The 21092-nt window shown below is 47.1% G+C and overlaps 1 protein-coding gene and 1 long non-coding RNA gene across 2 annotated transcripts; both read left to right on the top strand.

The window, feature by feature from the left end:
* Positions 1-2683: 2683 nt before the first annotated feature.
* Positions 2684-4619, top strand: LOC126543364 (uncharacterized). The gene is made up of 2 exons (XR_011893473.1): positions 2684-2828; positions 4474-4619. It is a non-coding gene; the product is annotated as an uncharacterized lncRNA (long non-coding RNA).
* Positions 4620-16191: 11572 nt separating this feature from the next.
* On the top strand, positions 16192-19048 carry LOC126544361 (uncharacterized). Its single transcript, XM_050191656.3, has 3 exons — positions 16192-16278; positions 18057-18536; positions 18921-19048. Exons 1-2 carry the CDS (start codon positions 16213-16215, stop codon positions 18516-18518), a joined length of 528 nt encoding a protein of 175 aa, XP_050047613.2. The 5' UTR covers positions 16192-16212; the 3' UTR covers positions 18519-18536; positions 18921-19048.
* The last annotated feature ends 2044 nt before the right edge of the window (positions 19049-21092 follow it).

Below are 21092 nucleotides of genomic sequence, written 5' to 3'. Positions count from 1 at the left end.
TGCTGGAATCACTGATTTATTCAGCCAACATTCGTTACCATGAACAGGACAGGAGGAAATATGCTTAGCGTTTAGCACACTCATTACGTCAGATGTTGCGCGCATAAGTAACAAGGTTAGCTTCTCCTACTCAGTGAACAAGAAACCCGTACGTGGTTGCGAAACACCTATGCTTCTCCAGACTTGGTCACTGACTGCCATTCCCTGTGACTATAATCTGCTAGTAACTTAAGCTTGGTCGCTCTTTTGCAGTGTTGTCCTACACTGATGATGTGACAGCCTGGAACCAGATACAATAACCACCGTGTCATCGCCCAAGCTGTGGTGGGGACGATGGCAGAACGCGTAACGTGCTTAGTACTGGCTTATACGCAATAATAGCTATATTGGGACTAAGCGCTCAATTTGTGTGAGCGGGTGTTTAATGTCGGCTATTTAACGCTACAAACAGGATCGTCAGGATCGTCAGAGGGCACAAGGAAAACCTGACCTGTCGCAATATCAAGCTACACGGCTCCTCAGCCTAAATTGTCAGAACCACGTTTTGCAATGGTACAAAATAAGTATAGAACAAGAGCGAATCATTTCTTGTCCTACTAATATTAGTTAATCACAGTACATTTGTCATTTGCGGTTCGCCCGAGGATCGGTCAACGTGACGCTGCACGAACGGTTCTATTTGATCAAGCTGCGTATTACTTAAATGGGAAGGGCTATCAAAGCCGTAGGCGAGCTTGGAGGACCACAATAAAAGCAGTGCGAACAACACGCCACCACAAAAAAGCAATACAGAAATAATAATAGCCTAAACACCTACACTTACGTTGCACTTGGCATGGCACGAACCATTGTTTTCCTTATTCAATGAGAGGTAAAACAATGGTTTCAAGGGCGCTATTGTACCTTGCTTAATTTCTTGTTACTGGTGTCAGCGTATCTAAATTGCCTTCGGTTTCTTCTAGGTGGTTGGTTTTAGCGCTTAGCACATCTGCCTATAAGTTCGAGCTGCTCCTCCAGTGGCACGTTGAGACTCTGCGCTTGCAGTGAAAGTGCGTTTAAAAAAAGAAAGGAAGTTGGTTCTGTGTCTGACTCCTTACGACCTTCTTCTTCTGAATCGGCGCTGTGTGATCTCCTCGAACTTTGCCCGCGAAGGAATACGGCTCACGCAAAGAGCCTGCTTCCCTGTCCGCTTCTGGCTTCCCCCAGATAAGCATTCGATGCCTGCGAGCGCGAAACAAGATAATTCACGTTTCCACGCGGTACGTGCTATACGTGTCCTCGGGGTTGTGTGTATAAAAGGAGCCACGACACTTCGGGGCTGGATCACTTCTTCGACAGCCTGCCCAGAATGCGTAGCTTGGTAAGGTTCTCTCAGGTTGCCGCTGCTGAAAGACGCATCTTTCGACTTCGCATAGCGAAGCCTAACGAAGGGAGAATTAACTGCACGGATTAGGACACGCAGGGAGAATCGCCATGCTGATACTAGAGCGACAGTTTATAATGCTTCTCGCCCTGTTTATTTTTCACTTTTGGTTTAACAGATAGCAAATGAGCGCACGAATGGAAAGTGGAACTAGCGTGAGATATCTCGTAGCACTCCTCTCCGTCTTTCTCTTTGTTTATATGGTATTCACTTGTGAAAGACATTACGAAGAGCGCACTTAATCAAAATATACAACGGTATATTTTGGTTCGGAACACATACTGAAGCCTGAATGCTCATGTCTAGCTTCCAGTGTTAACGGTCGCATTAATTAGGCGTTAATTAAGCCATAGTTATCTATTCCCTGAGAGATCTTAAATATTGACGTGGTTAAGCTGTTAACTACATGTGTGATATGACACTAGAAATGTGGGCTACTCCTTTGAAAAAAAAAAGTAAACAAATATCCTAGATAACTGTTCACCAAAGAATCTTTTAACGCACATATATAAGAAAAAAATGTTTATGGTCGCCGGCCTGACTTCCAGTGTTAGTGTTGTTACAGTGCACGATGCCATTAGAAACGCCAACAATGGCAAAATAATAATAAACAAAATACGGATAAATTATATGATTGAGTAATTATTGCTTGCGGATTGTGACTGTTCTGGTAATTCTTTCTTTAGGGAACGATCACCGTCCTTACGGGCCTCGTGGCGACTGCCTACGCAGGCTTCGATGGCGTCCTCGGTGGTGGCCTGGCAGGTGTTGGGGTTGGGGGCAGTGTGGTTCTGCTGAATTCAGGAAAGGGCGTCGGAGTCGCCAAGTCTCTTCCAGGCCCAGCGTATGTGGTCAAAAGCATAGACCATTTGCATAGATTAGACGGCGGAAGTGACGTCGTGGTACCTGGCAGTGTCGGTGGTTTCCGCGAAGGTTTCGGCGGTGGCTACGGAGGAGACTATGGAGGTGGCTACGGAGGCGGCTACGGAGGAGGCTATGGAGGCGGCTATGGATGCGGCTATGGAGGTGGCTTTGGAGGCGGCTATGGAGGCGGCTATGGAGGAGGCTATGGAGGCGGCTATGGAGGGGGCTATGGAGGCGGCTATGGAGGCGGCTACGGAGGCGGCTATGGTGGCGGCTATGGTGGCGGCTATGGAGGAGGCTATGGAGGCGGCTATGGAGGAGGCTATGGAGGCGGCTCTGGAGGAGGTTACAGTGCTGGCTTCGGCAAAGTCTTTGGTCGTGGTTATGACCGTGGCGTCGGCTATGGAGGTGGCTTCGGTGGAGGATACGGGGGCGGCTTCGGTGGCGGCTATGGAGGATGCTTCGGTGGCGGTTATGGCGGTGGTTTCGGCGGCGGCTACAGCGGTCTCGGTGGCTACAGTTATAAAGGGTAACTTGAAAGGTACGTGACCAATCGCAGCTAATTGCGACAGGAACTTTTAGACAAGAGAGATTTTCTCATTCGCCGCTTTAGCTATGCCAGAATGTCAATGTATTCGTTAGCTTGACGTTTGCTGAACCAGAGAGCTTGCATTTTTTTTTCAGTTAAAAGGTAATGCAGTAAGGGTGCCCGTGTTCAGGCATGCTGTTCGCATATAGTAGTTAAAGAGTAAAGAGTGAAAGTAACTTAGCATCATGCCAGCAATAATCACCGCAGAAACATTACAGTTACCACAGAAGAAAAATATTACTGTCATTCTGCGCTTACATTATTCGATAAGAACGGTATAGTACCTTCAGTGCAATTATTTTCATCGTTTACTCACAGAAATTCATTACATTTTGTGAGTAAGCTTTATAAGTAAGCTTTATTTTGCAAGCTTTATAAGCTTGCTTCTTGCTTTGAAATACGATGCGTCAAGCATTTTATGCTTTGGCCTATAATTGCGCATTCGGAGGTGAAATCGCGCCACCTAGCACCTCCCAGTTGCATATGACTTCGAACGGGTCAGCTGTTGTGCGCCTTCTTGCGCTTGTTCACTTTTTTGTTAAGCGAGTACCAGCTGCAGTGCATCTCAATGAGGTAGCACTCACTATCTGTACGCATGTACAGATAATCTCGCACCACATCGTGGCTGGCTGTGCGTCAGTTTGCAATATAAAACTGCTCAACTTCAAACTTTGGTGCAGAATATTTCCAAGGGTGGTTACTTTTGAGAGTGAGAGTCGCTTTCAACTCTCTAATATAAATGTAAACTTCAATCATTGCCAATGAAAGGAAATTAATAAGTTAGTCAAATTCTTTCTGCCATCTCCGAAGGACTCTTCAACATTGCGGCCTCCTCACCAATGAATGTAGGTGCACTAGCGTCGTTCATATAGCTGCTATGTTTTTCATTATTATTTCACATTATTTATAAAAGCATGCCTTCTGCCGCCCTGTATATATACATCAAGAGTAGGAAAATCTATAGACACGATTTCTTCTGGAGAGCTATTCTACCATAGTAAACAACTGGAGAATATCTAGCCGTTGCATCCTGAGCCATGTATGGATACGTTCTTTTTTTCACGCGGCTTGAATGTGAGCAGTAATGCCATGGAGAGCTATGATCAACAGTAACGAAGAGCATACATGTAAATGATCATGATAGTATTGGAGGATATTCGTGAAACGATGTTAACTGCAAACTTTAACTGCTCGATTTTCTTGTATTACTTGAGGCTTTTTATATCACATGTTATGAGTCAGTTACGCTGGATGTCTGTGTTAAAGGCGACATATATATATATATACATATATATATATATATATATATATATATATATATATATATATATATATATATATATATATATATATATATATATATATATATATATATATTTTGATGATAGGAGCTTTTCTTCCAAACGACTCTTGGGCTGCATGTGAATGACGACCGAAAGAAACATGAAACCGACACGAGAATATCCCCGTCTCGTGGATTACAGAAGAATATATGTAGCGTATTAGTAGGCGGTGTTTTGTTTTCCATGTACCTTGTACTGGCTGAGCGTTTCCGTTTAAACTGTTTATGGTGTGACCTTTTGTTTTCTCTCCCTAGCTATGGATGAAACGAGTCGGTTCCGAAAATGTGCCAGCACCTGTGCACAAGTCATCAACTTTCACCAAGTCACTCATCACGTATTCTTAATGGCGATCTCCAATGTATGCAAATGTAAATAAACATCACATCATCACTCTGCTGAACACATGTTTCCGTTGGCATTTTACTCACCAAGCAGATTTTAGCACTCTATTTTCGACAGCTCCTATTTTGCTTACAACTCTGCTAAAGAAGACCACATCCCCAGAGCAGCGAGGATTCGGAAAAAAAGGAGCGAATTTTGAGAAAAATTGTTTTCTGTCGTTCTTTTCTTTTTCAGAGTACTTTTAGAAGACAAAAGCTAGTTTCGTCTATTTCTTCAAGCATTCAACAACCTTTCGTTTTCACAGAATTAATAAAAACAGTTTTGAAGAATACTTTACCATCAATAACTGGCGAAGCTGGCTCCAATCACAGCTAAATATGTACAAGTGGAAACATCATGTTGCCTCCCATACACACTCTTGATACAGGCAGTTCCCCCGGCCGAAACGTCTCAATGGACTGTGCACGCTTCTTTCTTTAAATAACTTGTGCAGGTGGCAAAGACCAGTTGAATGTGTATACATCACATCATCACTCTGCTGGACACATGTTTCCGTTGGCACATATATACATATATGGTATTTCACTTTAACTTGAACCAATAGTTTAAACCAAAGCAATTAAGCGCAGCTGGGTGAAACCAACGATATATGCTTTGCCGTGACCTCGCGCTCCTAAGTATATTATTTATAATCGGCTTAATTAATTAATTAACTGATATCAATTATTAAAAAAAAAGTAACATTCACTCTAGGGCCAAGTGCGTCTCGTAAGCGCTTTCAACCGCGCTTCGAGCTTATCGCTTATCAGGGGCAACGGCGCTTCCTTGTTGACTTCGCCACGGTCCTGACTGACTTCGCCACTCACTTCGCCACGGTCCGCACGTGCATGATTCTTTCGCACGAAGCGCGGTTGAGAGCTCTGCCATACGGTAGCGCATAAACGCAGTCACGTGGTTTTGTTTCATATCTCGCGGGCTGTTTTTAAGCGCCGAAAAAAATCACCACCACAGCATGTACGTTGCCACAAAAAATTGGATCGATGGTTTCTTTATCCCCTCTACAATATTACGAAACGCACTTGGTCCTAAAGTGAGTATTAAACGCTTTGCGTAATTGATCTTAGTTAATTAATTGATTAAGGGGAATATGAAACATACTGACACGTGTGCTTATCTTTATCGGCCAACCACGTTTCGCCGCTTAACAACTGTAATCGCACAGCGAGGGACGCGCCTGCATGTATCCGACGTTTCTGGAAAGTTATCGATGCTTCTACCCGGCTGTCTGTTGTCGCCGAACCTTGTGTTATCTGATTTCATCGCGTGACTCGAATGTTGTAGAACTTTGTGGAAGGCATGCGGGTCCCAACGATTAGTCTGGAACATTCGATGACTGCTCTATAAAAGCCGACGCGCTTGACCCGCTGATCAGATTTTCGACGATCGCCGACAGTGTTCGCCGCTATCGTTGTGCTATAAGTGTAGCCTGTTTTTGTGGGCACAGGTTCGCCCAATAAAAGTTAGGTTTGTTCTTCACAGTATTGCTACTGTGTTCTTGAACGTCACCACCACGTGACATCTGGTGGAGGTGCTTTTCGTTCATGTACCGGACGCCCCCGACAAGCCGTGATCCAAGCCCGGACCGCAAAGAGAACACCAACGTAGTCCCGGAGCATCGAGCAAGCCGCCGTCTTCAACAGCTGCCCCCGGAGCACGGACTTCTACCTGAGAAGACCAAGAAGATTGTGGACAAGGCAACCCCAATGGCAGCCCCAGCGTCCCCCATCGTGCTGCAGCAGCCCAGGGAACCTCCGACGTTCCGCGGATCAACATTCGAGGACCCGGAAACCTGGCTCGAAACGTATGAGAGGGTCGCTAAGTTTAACAGTTGGGACAGCGACGACAAGCTGCGGCATGTCTATTTCGCATTGGAAGACGCCGCCAGGACGTGGTTCGAGAATCGGGAAGCCACCTTGACGACGTGGGACCTTTTCCGAAGCGGCTTCTTGCACACGTTCACAAGCGTCGTGCGAAAAGAGCGAGCCCAAGCACTACTAGAAACCAGAGTGCAGCTGCCAAACGAGACGATCGCGATCTTCACGGAAGAGATGGCCCGTCTTTTCCGGCACGCCGACCCGGAAATGTCAGAAGAGAAAAAAGTCCGCTTCCTGATGCGGGGCGTCAAGCGAGAACTTTTCGCAGGACTTATTCGTAACCCGCCGAAGACCGTAGCTGAGTTTTCGGCAGAGGCATCGACGATCGAGAAAACTCTGGAGATGCGCACTCGGCAATATAACCGCCAGGGGCTCACGCCGCAGTACGCCATCCAAGGATTGGATTCCGGCGACCTTCAGGAGACCATCAGGGCCATTGTGCGCGAAGAACTGCGCAAGGTCCTGCCTTCGTCGCAGCCCCAAGTGGCTTCGATCGCCGACATCGTCAAAGAAGAGGTGCACCGATCGCTTGGAGTTCCCGAGCTGCAACCACAATTACCGCAGCCCCAGCCAGAAGCGATGACATACGCCGCCGTCGCACGCCGTCAAGGTCCCCCTCCGCGACCACGCCAGGGCCCTGCAACGACGCAATTCCGTCGTCCGCCGCCGCCGCCGCCAGCACGCGCACCCGTCGCCCAGCGTACCTACGCGAGGAAGACGGACATTTGGCGCGCCCCCGACCACCGCCCGCTCTGCTATCACTGCGGAGAAGCCGGCCATGTGTATCGCCGATGCCCATACCGGGAGATGGGACTGCGAGGCTTCGCCGTCAACGCACAGCGCCCGAGGGAAGGTGAACGCCCTCGTGACATCGCCGACTACCTCGCCGCTACTAAGTGGAGCCCTCGACGACCGTCCCGTTCGCCGTCACCAGGCCGCTACCTGTCGCCGCAGCGCCGACCATACACTGGCCCAGCCCGGGGCCGGTCAGCGAGCCCGTATCCGGAAAACTAAAAGCAGCAACCGATGGAGGTGCGGTTGCTGTTCGTCGAACTGACGAAGATCCTCCGCCGCCGACGAAGACGACGAAGAAACCATCTCGACGACCTAATGACGACACGCCGCCGTCCCGACGAAGTCAGGAAGCCAAGACTACACCGACGAAAGACGACTTGACGACGCGACGTTCCAGCTTCAGTTCAACACGACGCAGCCGTGATCCGACGCCGAGACCTAACTGTAATGCAAGACAAAGAGCCACCGACCTCGACGTGCTTCTCGACGGCCACGCAGTCACCGCCTTAGTCGACACAGGGGCTGATTACTCCGTCATGAGTGGACACATCGCCGCCCAGTTGAAGAAAGTTAAGACTACGTGGGAAGGCCCTCAAATTCGTACCGCCGGAGGACACCTCATAACGCCGACTGGAATGTGCACGGCAAGAATTACCATTCACGACCGGACTTACCCTGTCACCTTCGTTATCCTCCAACAGTGTTCACGAGACGTCATTCTCGGCATGGACTTCCTCAACCAACACGGCGCAGTCATCGACCTGAAGTCGAAGTCAATAACTCTGTCGGAAGACCATGCGATACCGTCGGAGAACCCTCGTAGTCACCACGCCTTGAGTGTGCTCGAAGATCAGGTGAGCATCCCGCCTCGCTCCAGCATTGTTATTTCGGTCGGCACCGAAACACCCGCTGACTTAGAAGGTGTCATCGAAGGCGACCAACGTCTACTGCTAGACCGTGAAATTTGCGTCGCAAGAGGGATCGCTCGACTGCACGGAGGAAACACGAAAGTGTTGCTGTCAAACTTCAGCCAGGAGTACAAGCACATCAACAAGGGCACGACGATCGCATACATCGAGGAAATTCTGGAAAACAGCAATGCGTTTGTCCTCTCGGATTCCGCCGCATCTACCCCGACGACCATGGTTGCCGAACCAGACTACGACATTAATCCAAGTCTCCCCGTGATTAAGCAACAGCAGCTCAGAAGTCTGCTCCGGCGATACAAAGGCTGCTTTTCGACGTCATCGAGGATTCGACAAACACCAGTCGCCAAGCATCGCATAATCACCGAGGAGTACGCTCGACCACTTCGCCAGAGCCCTTACCGAGTTTCGCCGCGAGAACGTGAAGCTATAAGAGAACAAGTCGACGAAATGCTGCGCGACGACATCATCCAGCCGTCGAAAAGCCCGTGGGCATCTCCTGTTGTGCTGGTGAAGAAAAAGGACGGAACCCTTCGTTTCTGCGTCGATTATCGTCGTCTGAACAAGATCACGAAGAAGGACGTATACCCTCTCCCACGGATAGACGACGCATTGGATCGGCTCTGCAACGCTAAATACTTCTCCTCGATGGACCTCAAGTCTGGCTATTGGCAAATAGAAGTCGACGAAAGAGATCGTGAAAAGACCGCCTTCATCACCCCAGACGGCCTCTACCAGTTCAAGGTCATGCCATTCGGACTGTGCTCGGCGCCTGCAACGTTTCAGCGCGTCATGGACACGGTGTTAGCCGGACTGAAGTGGCAGACGTGCCTTGTTTACCTGGATGACGTCGTTGTCTTCGCCGGAAATTTCGACGATCACCTTAGGCGGCTTGCGACAGTGTTAGAAGCCATCAAGTCATCAGGGCTCACTCTGAAGCCGGAAAAGTGCCGCTTCGCTTACGACGAGCTTTTGTTCCTAGGCCACGTGATCAGCAAATCAGGAGTACGCCCCGACCCACAGAAGACAGCTGCCATCGCAAAGTTCCCGCAGCCAACCGACAAGAAGGCAGTGCGCAGATTCCTTGGCATGTGTGCCTACTATAGGCGCTTTGTCAAGGACTTCTCACGCATCGCGGAGCCGCTAACACATCTAACCAAATGTGATGTCGCGTTCAAGTGGGAAACGCCGCAGGCCAAGGCATTTCAAGAACTCAAACAACGCATGCAGTCGCCGCCGGTACTTGCACACTTCGACGAGGACGCCGATATCGAAATCCACACTGACGCCAGTAGCCTAGGCCTCGGTGCCGTCCTAGTCCAGAGGAAAGAAGGACTTGAAAGGGTGATATCGTATGCTAGCCGGTCGCTGTCAAAAGCGGAAAGCAACTATTCTACGACTGAAAAGGAATGCCTCGCCATCATTTGGGCAATAGCTAAATTCCGCCCTTACCTCTATGGCAGGCCATTCAAAGTCGTCAGTGACCATCATGCATTGTGTTGGCTAGCTAACTTAAAGGACCCTTCAGGACGGCTGGCGCGGTGGAGCCTCAGACTACAAGAATATGACGTCACGGTAATATACAAGTCCGGAAGAAAACACTCCGACGCCGACTGCTTATCGCGCGCCCCCATCGATCCCCCGCCGCAAGACGACGAGGACGACGACGCCTTCCTTGGGATAATAAGCGCGGAAGACTTCACTAAACAGCAACGAGCTGACCCGGAGCTAAAAGGCCTCGTCGAGTATTTGGAAGGAAACACCGACGTTGCCCCTAGGGCATTTAAGCGCGGGTTGTCGTCGTTCACGCTACAAAACAACCTGCTCGTGAAGAAGAACTTCTCACCAGTCCGCGCCAGCTACCTTCTTGTTGTACCGTCAGCGCTGCGTCCAGAAATACTGCATGCCCTACACGACGATCCAACCGCTGGGCACCTCGGATTCTCCCGGACGCTGTCGAGAATACAGGAAAGGTATTACTGGCCGCGTCTGACCGCCGACGTCGCCCGTTACGTCAAGACATGCCGAGACTGTCAACGACGCAAGACACCACCGACAAGGCCAGCAGGCTTACTACAGCCGATCGAACCTCCTCGCCGACCATTCCAGCAGATTGGGATGGATTTGTTGGGGCCGTTTCCGATATCAACATCCGGGAATAAGTGGATCGTCGTGGCGACGGACTATCTCACCCGCTTTGCTGAAACTAAAGCTCTACCAAAAGGCAGCGCAGCCGAAGTGGCGAAATTTTTCGTCGAGAACATCCTGCTGCGACATGGTGCCCCAGAAGTCCTCATCACCGACAGAGGAACGGCTTTTACAGCAGAGCTCACCCAAGCCATTCTGCAGTACAGCCAGACAAGCCACAGGAGGACAACTGCCTACCATCCGCAGACGAATGGTCTCACGGAGCGCCTGAACAAGACCCTCGCCGACATGCTAGCAATGTACGTCGACGTCGAACACAAGACGTGGGACGCGATCCTGCCGTACGTAACCTTTGCGTACAACACGGTGGTGCAAGAAACAACACAGATCACGCCGTTTAAGCTGGTTTACGGCAGGAACCCGACAACGACGCTCGACGCCATGCTGCCCCACGTCACTGACGAAGAGAATGTTGACGTCGCTAGCTATCTCCAGCGCGCCGAAGAAGCCCGACAGCTCGCCCGCTTGCGAATCAAGAGCCAGCAGAGGACCGACAGCCGACACTACAACCTCCGACGACGCTTCGTCGAGTACCAGCCTGGCGACCGTGTTTGGGTCTGGACCCCGATACGCCGACGAGGACTCAGTGAGAAACTACTCCGACGCTATTTCGGACCCTACAAGGTCATCCGACGTATTGGCGCTCTGGACTATGAGGTCGTGCCAGACGGCATTTCGCATTCACAGCGGCGCCGTGCACGATCTGAAGTGGTTCACGTCGTGCGCCTTAAACCCTTTTACGGACGCTGACGAACTTTGTTATTTGTTCTTTTCTTTGCTACGAGTTTTTTTGTTTATTAACTTCGTTTGTTTGCAGCATCGGGTCGATGCTTTTTAAGAGGGGGGTATTGACACGTGTGCTTATCTTTATCGGCCAACCACGTTTCGCCGCTTAACAACTGTAATCGCACAGCGAGGGACGCGCCTGCATGTATCCGACGTTTCTGGAAAGTTATCGATGCTTCTACCCGGCTGTCTGTTGTCGCCGAACCTTGTGTTATCTGATTTCATCGCGTGACTCGAATGTTGTAGAACTTTGTGGAAGGCATGCGGGTCCCAACGATTAGTCTGGAACATTCGATGACTGCTCTATAAAAGCCGACGCGCTTGACCCGCTGATCAGATTTTCGACGATCGCCGACAGTGTTCGCCGCTATCGTTGTGCTATAAGTGTAGCCTGTTTTTGTGGGCACAGGTTCGCCCAATAAAAGTTAGGTTTGTTCTTCACAGTATTGCTACTGTGTTCTTGAACGTCACCACCACGTGACAATACTCTAAGGAGCGCCACATGACGGCAAACCGTATGTAGTTGGTTTCATACCGCCGCTGGTTATCCACTTTTTTAAAAATACTTGGTTCAAGTTACCTCAAACACCATGTATACGCGCCGCTACAATTTACGCCACATTCTTCACGTGCTGGCTAAGTGTGGCTCGTGGACAGTGTTCCCGCATTTAGCGGCCATGCTTAAAAACAGAAACCGCCTTTCTCCAGTGTCTCATTTGTGCTGTCAAGCGCCATGACGGAGTTTGCAAAGCTGACACCGTTAATTTTCCATTGACGTCCAAAATGTCACCACGGAGTATTCAGTTTTGGGTAAAGTGCATTTCGTTGTTTTGTTATGTTGTAGAGGAGGTTCAGAAACCACCGGTCCAATTTTGGTGTCAATTGACACAAAAATTGAACCAGTGGTTTCTGAACCTCCTCTACAAGATAACGAAACAACGAAATGTACTTTACCCAAAACTGAATATTGATATTTTGTATAATTAATATAAGTTAATTAACTAATAAGGCGGAATTAAAAAGAATGCTCTAAATATATCCAAATACCACGTAGCTGGACAGACCCAAGGCAATGTTCTTTGCCGTCGCTTGGAGATACTCAGAGTATTTTTTGTATTCCGCCTAAATGTATTCCACCTATTCCACCTAAACAAAGTGTGCCATCAGTTGTTGCTTCATAAATTAAGTCATCTTAATCTTGATCCACACGTCTTTAGATGGATTCAACTTTTCCTTCTCAACCACTCGCAGTTTGTTTTCACTAATGGCAGAACCTCAGCGCTCACTAACGTGCTATCTGGTGTACCCCAAGGATCCGTCCTCGGACCACTTCTATTTTTAATTTATATTAATGACCTCCCGTCCACCCTATCTTCTGCCAGCCACCTTTCTGCTGACGACTGTGTAATTTTCCGAGAAATACGTAACCTCAACGACATTAATACTCTCCAGACCGATCTTAATTTGGTCTCTAACTGGTGCAAAACTTGGAAAATGGAATTAAGTATTAACAAATGTAAGTTCATGCGTGTTTCTCGCTGCTCTAACACTTCCCCTTCTTATTGTCTTAACGGCATTCTTCTTGATTCCGTCGCATCATATAAATATCTAGGCGTGCATATATCACGAAACTTAACATGGAATGCCCATACTGAATACTTTTGCCAATAGCGCTAATCGCATGCTAGGGTATTTACGTCGCAACTTTTCTGCTGCTCCATCGTCCTTAAAACTCCTACTTTATGAATCACTAATACGACCTAAACTTGAATACGCGTCATCTCTATGGGACCCTGGGCATGAAAATCTTGTATCTCCTCTCGAACTTATACAAAATAACTCCGTTCACTTCATCTTTTCAAATTACAACCGTACCGCAAGTATCACAGCCATGAAAACTAACCTTTCTCTCCCACCTTTAAAATCTCGCCGGAAAATCAGTGGCCTCACTCTATTCCACAAGGTATATCACCACGTCACGCTAAACGATGATTTTGTTTCACCACCGGAATACATCTCCCATCGCATTGATCATCGGCACAAGGTTGGCACCAAAAATGCAATACTAAAGCTTGTTTTCAGTCCTACCTTCCCCAGACATCTGTCGAATGGAACCGCCTTCCTCCCGATATTGCAGCCATCGAAAATAATCAACGATTTCGCGATGCACTAAGAACATTTGTTTATTTTGGAAATTGTTGGAATTATGTTCTAACAAAATTCACTGTATTGCATTTATTGTCTTTATAACCTATATTACCCACTCCCCTCTGTGATGCCTTCGACCTGAGGGTATAATAAATAAATGCATAATTAGTCTTAATTAATTAATCAACTTCTCGAGTATTACAATTTAACGAAAAGTGCCAATCGGAAAATTTCATAGGAACATGAGAACCTCCCGATACAGCTTTTTCTTGCTCAATACAGGCTACATTAAAGTGCTTTTCCGAGCGTGAAAGAAGCCCGCAATTAGTCTGTCACGCGGCAATTTTGCGTGTAATCACCAGCTTCAAGAGTGCAGATTTTTGGGCTAGTTGGTTTGTTGCATCAATTCAAGTCATAGCGCTGGATCGACACGGACGAGAAACACGATAGCGCTGTCCTGTCGTCTGTCTTGTCCGTGTCAATCCAGCGCTATAACTTCAATTGTCGCGGGCTTCTTTCACGCTCGAAAAAACACTTTCATGCAGCACGTATTCACCAATGGAAAGCTGTATCGGGAGTTTTCCAAGTCGCTCTACAATTTTATCACTGACACTCTTCATGTAGTTATAATATTTGAGAAGTTGATTCGTTAATGAATACTAATTATGTAATTAGGTGGAATGCAAAAAATAATCTTAGTATCTCCAAGCGTCGGCAAATAACATAGCCCTGGTTCTGTCCAGCTACCTGGCATTTGTATATTTTTAAATATTAGTGCATGATTGTTGGGACACCCTGTATATATAGCGACAATATTCAGAACTTCCTTCCCGAGCATACCTCTATCTGTAGCAGTTAATAATGTCGTGGGCGTGTCAAGCTAAGCCCAAAATTTGATTCACAATGTGTGAATTGCCAAATTACTTCTATATTTTGCGACATTTAACTTTTTTTTTCTAGATTTGAGGGCTTCACAAAATACGAAGATCTGACAGCAAGTGTATGCGAGGCAGCAGGTGTATGCAGCCATACCGCGCTACAGAGATTTATTTTTTGTAGGAGACGAGCAAAAATTATGAACGAGAAACATGCCTGAATATTCCTTGGATCTTTTCTCAGAAAATCTGCCTACCAGGAAAGCATTGTTCCTATCTGTTGACATGAGGTGGATGTCCTGGTTCCCTGAATGATATTCTCCAGTGGTACAGAAAAATATTTGAACAATACGAAGATGATAAGACGGCTGCGTTTTCGTATTTGATTTGCTTTCGAGAATCAAAAAGAAAAAAAAAACAAGAGAGGTGGAGAATGTAATCGAATTTTCGCTTTTCATGCAAATAGTATAGTGTCTGATGCCAACACCATTGTATCTATGTGAGCAACATATCTAGAACTGATATTTTCAGAGAGCACAGAAGCTGCGTGTCGTATGATGAAAAGGTATGTGGCCTAGTGTGTACTGTTACGTTGGGAACATTGGAACTTTGATGGCAACGTGCTTCGCTTTTGTCTTATCTCTAGGATCACGTTGCCTCGCACTCTTTCATGAAATGACGCCATGATGTGTTCTATTCTGATGGATGCAAAACTCGTGAAAGCCAAGTTTCAATCAAAAAAGAAAATACCTCGATGATGTTTTTTTTACGATCAAGTGTTACACCAAAGCTAATGCGGAAAAAGACGCTAATACGGTACATTCTCTGTTCTTCGTAGTAGTTTTAACTTTCGTTAAATACAACGAAATAGCCACACATCAAATAAAAAGTAAGAATGCACCCGGTGACTAATAACATGCTCATTTTGTGTGGTATTGTAAAAAGAAAGTAAGCGATAGAGTCACCTGAAATGCAAGGGAGCACACACACACACACACACACACACACACACACACACACACACACACACACACACACACACACACACACACACACACACACACACACACACACACACACACACACACACACACACACACACACACACACACACACACACACACACACACACACACACACGCACGCACGCACGCACTAGCAGGACGTATACGCATACGCTAGGGCAACGCGACAATCGAACGAAATATTTTTTGTCAGGTTAGGTTATGTCGTTCAAGCGCATGCCGAGGAATCATACGTGTGGAAGTGGCTTTCTTCCGCAATGAGCACACGACCATTCATTTCGGAATCCACGTAACGTCGCGACAAGGAGGATCTCGACGTGCAGCGGCTTAGTTCCGGACTAGTTCCACTTTCCGTTGTGTTCGTGCTTGTATTGCAAAACCAGGTTTCTCCACCGCCTCTTCCTGCTGTGCTCGCCTCGTAAAGAAGGAGAAGCACGCGCGGAGAGCAGGAATTGTCCGCAGTCGAAAAATGAAACAGAGGGTTAGTGCGAGCTCCAAGCACAAAAGCGGGAAATCACGCATGAACGCAAGTGAGACACGTGGGCCCCTCTGCCGAAAGCTCTCCGTCCGAACTCCCGCAGAGAGCCTGCCGCGAAAGCCGTTCCGCTTTTTCCGATAGTATCTCAACGGTACTCGAAGAATTCTAACTGCGTACAATCAAACCCGGATGCAAAACACCAAACGCAGAAGCGGGGCCGGTAAAGCTCGTCATTTCCAACGTGGGGCTTATACGGATGGCAGTTTCAATCCCGCTATCTGCCCACAATCGGACGCGCTCCCAACACGAGGCTGACTTCGTTCGCGATGTGATTCAGGAGTATGTGCAGGCTTGGATTTCGCTTTCAAGTAAAAAATTGTCGAGCATAAACGAGGAGTGACCTTCTTAAGCAAATACGTCATAGTGGCGTAATAAGAGCCAAGAATCTGGGAGAGGTGGCAGTATAAAAGCAGCCCATGGCTACACCGAGAACACCACTTCTTCGGACTGCAGCCCCAAAGAGCCGCACTATGAACTCATTGGTACGTCTTTGTAGGTTCTCTTCCAGATGGCCATCCGTGCCACCAAAATGAATGTGCGCATTAGTTACGTGCTTTCATGTTGGTATGCGGACTGGGAAACTGGCTCTAAATGTTCCTTATACAGGGTGTTTTCACGTAACTTGAACCAAGGAGTTAAAAAATGTGCTTACCCGCAACTAAATGAAACCAACAACATATGGTTTGCCGTCGTGCTGCGCTTTTTAACATATTTTTTATATTGCGCTTAATTAGGAAGTTGACTAAGATCAATTATGCAAAAGTTTTAATAATCCTTTTATGGCCAAGTGCGTTTCGTTACGTTGTAGAGGGCATTTAAAAACTACCGATCGAATTTTTTGTGCCAACTTACATGCTGTGTGGTGATTTTTTCCGGCGTTTCAAGAAAGCCTGAGAAATATGAAATAAAACCACGTGACTGCGCGCGTGCGCTATCGTATTGCTGCGGCAAAGTAAACGTGGCTAAGTGCAGCGTGCAATTTTAATATTCGGAGCAGTGATGGAATCCCTCAGTTCTTACTGCCTAGAACATGGGCGCCCTTTAAGTCTTTGTGTTAAATTTCTAGCAGCAGCGCCAGTACATGTTGGGGAAGAATCTCTATGCAGTTTACAAAAGCTAGTGTACTTCTGATTGGCTTTTCACCATCTGTAATTAGTTCAATTTCTGAATAAAGTACGTTAAATATTGTAATAAGAAACCTTAATGAAGTATAACAAGAAACAATAATTTTATTACGTTCTAATGGCGAAAGAAGTACGAGAACGCAGGTGCAAAATTTATCCCGTTACATATTTCTCCTAGTTGCAAAATCTCAAACATTGAGAGCGAAATAGTGTACGCGAAACGCCACCTGATTAATAATAACATAAATGGAAGTTCAGCTGCACCGCTCAGAGTTCAAGTTGTCACTATCCCCGTTAGGATGTTCCATGCCTAAATACGCACACTAACTAGGATTACAAAGCCAAATTTCTTTGCAGCCATGTCGGCCAATGTAAAAAAAACAATTTTTCTAACATAGATTCGATGATATCAGTGTGAATCAAACAGTGCGTGGAAAAGGTTCAGTTTATGCATTCTGTGTCGTGATCCCTGAAGGTGCTAGTGACCGGACACTCATATATTTCTCACAGTTGGGTAGTAAGAAAAAAAAATTCAGGAGACAGTCCTAGATTAGCTTATGCCGAGTCGACTGAGATATTTATATTTTATTTCTACGTGACATGTAAAATATACCAAACAAGCATTAGCGTCTTAATAAGGAATAGTGAGTAGGCGTCACATGTATTTAGCATGCAGTTGTTTATAAAGTAACTTGCAGAGTAACAATATATAGTTATCAACGTGACCATCCTATTGTTTGGCCGGAAATATATATGTTGTAGCTTTTTGATTTTGTACCCAGTTCCTTTGCGACAGCCTCGCATCACGGCACAAGATGACAGAACCTTTGGCAACTGTCGCATGCGATTGGTTCTCGCCATTTCCATATTTACTGCAAACACATGTATACGTATAGTACTGTTCTGATGACAGAAAGAAGTGTGCGTCGCTAAAAGATACGTGTGTGGAAACATGGAATCATTGCGATTTGCTTTGACCACGCAAACAACATTTCTCACGTGAAGATTGTTTAGTGCAAATGTTCGACGTCAAATATATTAAGCAACGTAAAAAAAAAGCGCAGGCTAACACGAAACAACGAAAGTTAAGAACGAAAATGCATAAACTATAAGAAAATTGATGCTTGAAAATACAGGTGATCTTCCTCGTTGGTTCCGCCCTTCTGGTGTGCACTATGGCCGGTGGGCTCAGTGGCGTCGGCTACGGTGGAGGCCTCGGTTACGGTGGTGGTCTCGGCTATGGTGGTCTCGGCTACGGTGGTCTCGGCTACGGTGGCGGCTTAGGTGTCGGAGGAGTAGGCGTCGGCAGTAGCGTAGCATTGCTCAGCGGTGGACCTGGCTTCTCGAAGGCTGTGGCCGGACCCGCCTTCCTCGTGCGCACCGTGCACCACGTGAACAAGGTCCACGGCGGAGGCGCCATCGTCGCTCACTCCGGTCTTGGAGGAGTCGGTGGAGGACTCGGCTACGGGGGAGGCCTGGGATACGGCGGAGGTCTCGGCTACGGTGGAGGCCTGGGTTACGGACTTGGCCTGGGCTATGGCGGTGGCCTGGGTTACGGCAGTGGGCTGAAATACGGGGGATATGCCCTGAAGGGATAGATGCCATGTAACCACAAGGTATAGTTCTGTTGTTTTTTCCCTTAAATATTCTCACTAGATTCTAGACAGTGTCGTTATAGACCGCGTTCCTTAAGAATGAATCAAATTGCTCTCCAGTTGCCGTTCGCTAAGCGCGGCGTTTCGTCTTGTCAGCAGGTAATCTGTACGAAGAGGTGTCGAGATGTCACAGCCGAGTGCAAATCGACGATAGGTATAGCTGAAGCGTAGTTATAAAATTTATTTCCACGATGATAGCACCATTTCTTCCTTCCTATATTTTTTTATGAGCACGAGTAGACTTGTATCGTCATGTGGAGTCACAGTGATATATCTTTAACGAACGAAGGAATGCGAATGGTCATATGTGACAAAAAAACTTGTTCTTTTCTTCTTTGTTTTCAGCTAGAAGAAGTCCTTGGTTGCTGTATTTCTGTCAGCGCTATGTCCATGGCGGTAAAGTCGACACAGCGTGGATATATCCTGGAAGAACCATTTGTATATGAAATGTAAATAAATTTCTGTACCGAGAACAGTGCCGTGTGATACGCTTTTGTTACGTCCCTCAGCATGGAACTTATATATGAGCCACTGTAATAGCGAATTGTGTTTCCCGACACGGGCTATATAACAACTTCAAGACTTCCCTTTCCAAGAGTATAATCTGCCTTTATTTGCCACAACTAAGCTTTTCTGGATCCACGCAGGCGCGCTCGTACATATTTACAATGCATGGCTTAACGTTAAAGATACGCGCAAAGCGCGTACCATGGTTTAACCATCATCGAAGAGAAAGAAGCCCTTTTATTGCTTATGTGTCACTTTTGTTCGAACCGGTGCCTCAACGACATACTACGTAACGCTGCGTCATCACTTATTCTGAAATCAGGCGAATACACAGTGCGATACGTCTACGCAGCGACATTAAGAGGACAACGCGCGACGTATGATGCGTGTCGAGGGAAGAATGGAGATTGCTGGTGTATGCAGAAAGAAGTACAAGATATATCTAGCTACCCTCAAGGAATCTGTAGAATTTTGTGTCACAGTGGCACCTCACTCGTTCTGGAGGATTGGCCACGTACCTAGTGGCACATATCCGAATTGCTAAAACAAAAATATCAGTCAGTCAATCAACGAATCCGTTCAACATGTTGCGCTGTTCCGTTAACAGGTCGGTGTACTTTAGAAATACCTGTGAGCCAACGTTATATGAACATGTTTTATGTAGTAGATGCAGTAGTAGTAGAAGTAAACTTTATTTTGTCCGAGGTGGAGTTAAGGGATGAGGGAAGTGAGAGGGCCCGTCCTCTTCTTCCTCAGGCGGCGGTCAGGCTTTGCACTTTGGCGGCGCCTTCGACCATCTGGACGACCCGGAGTTTGAGATACGGTCTGAGCTGAGCAGTGCAATCCCACACTGCAATAGGCTGTTGATGACAAAAGGGCGGTAATGAGCTATTGAGGTTTTTGGTACTGATCAGGGGGCATGCCCACACGATGGGGTTAAGCTCGGTTCTATGTGCGCATAATTCACAACCTGCGGTATATAGCCCGGGATAGAGGTGACTGTACACTCTAAAACAAAATTACACCCTTTGGGTTGTATCTTGCCACACAACAGTAAACGTCATCTGTCTTGTCCGCATTTCCTTTCTTTCACGCTGCGAGCCCGGCACTTCCCAGTAACGAACGGCATGCGCGTTATCGGCATGACAAGCAATCCCGACAGAAAAGTAGCGGGCAAGGCGTTTTCAAGAAAGGGGACGCAAGCAAGGCAGATGACGATTATTGTTGCGTAGCAGATATACACTCCAATGGGTGTACCTTTGTCTGAGAGTGTAGGTCACTGGGTTTGCCAAAGTGGGCCAGTCTGTAAAAGGCGCCAGGTTACTGATTGTTTTTATCTAAGATATTTTTAGTGGCGGGGTAATACCCCCTGCCTTTGCGGTAGAATTGTGGAATTTCCTTGTAGTACACCATCCGGTCCCTGCCTGAATGGCAGAAGGATTCCAACTGCTCATCGCAAGAAATCGTGCGGCCGTGGATGGCCAGTTCTCAGGCCGCACTTTGGTGAGCTTCATTTCCCGGAATACCGGAGTGCGCTGGTCGCCGAACAAATTGCGTCTATCTGTGCCGGGTTTCAGACACCTTGGCTACAATTTTGAGGGCTTCGGGCGAAATGCACCCTTTGGCGAAATTTCGCATGGATGTCTTTCAGCGACTGCTGATGAATTTGGCTGCTGAGGAGGCATAGGCCAAGACGATTGCTACTTCCTCCCCGACCTCCGGCGAGGTTGCAATAACTGAGCTTGCAGCTATGGCTCGATTTTGTTCATATAGCACAGGTGTTGTCGTGGCGTCTCGATCACGATGCTCAGTCGCGTCTACATAGGCCAAGTCCTTAGAGTCTGCAAAGCGTTTTTGTAAGGATTTGGCTCTTTCCTGCCTGCACTCTTAGTAATGCATGATTTTTTGTTGTTGTTACGTAGAACAGGGGCGCTATAACGTAAAAGTATTCCAAACTTTTCTATTTAAATTCTGCAATCAACCCTCCGCGATTGCCCAAAAGCTTTTTGG

This window comes from Dermacentor andersoni, chromosome 1 (genome assembly GCF_023375885.2).
Source record: "Dermacentor andersoni chromosome 1, qqDerAnde1_hic_scaffold, whole genome shotgun sequence".
NCBI classification, from domain to species: Eukaryota; Metazoa; Arthropoda; class Arachnida; order Ixodida; family Ixodidae; genus Dermacentor; species Dermacentor andersoni.
Note: the sequence above shows the minus strand (reverse complement) of the source record. Positions and strands in the feature narration are given on the sequence as shown.

Coding starts and splice junctions, on each gene's coding strand:
- LOC126544361 (XM_050191656.3), top strand. CDS start 16,213: ATGGCTACACCGAGAACACCACTTCTTCGGACTGCAGCCCCAAAGAGC. Junction 16,279..18,056: donor GCCGCACTATGAACTCATTG/GTACGTCTTTGT, acceptor TTGAAAATACAG/GTGATCTTCCTCGTTGGTTC.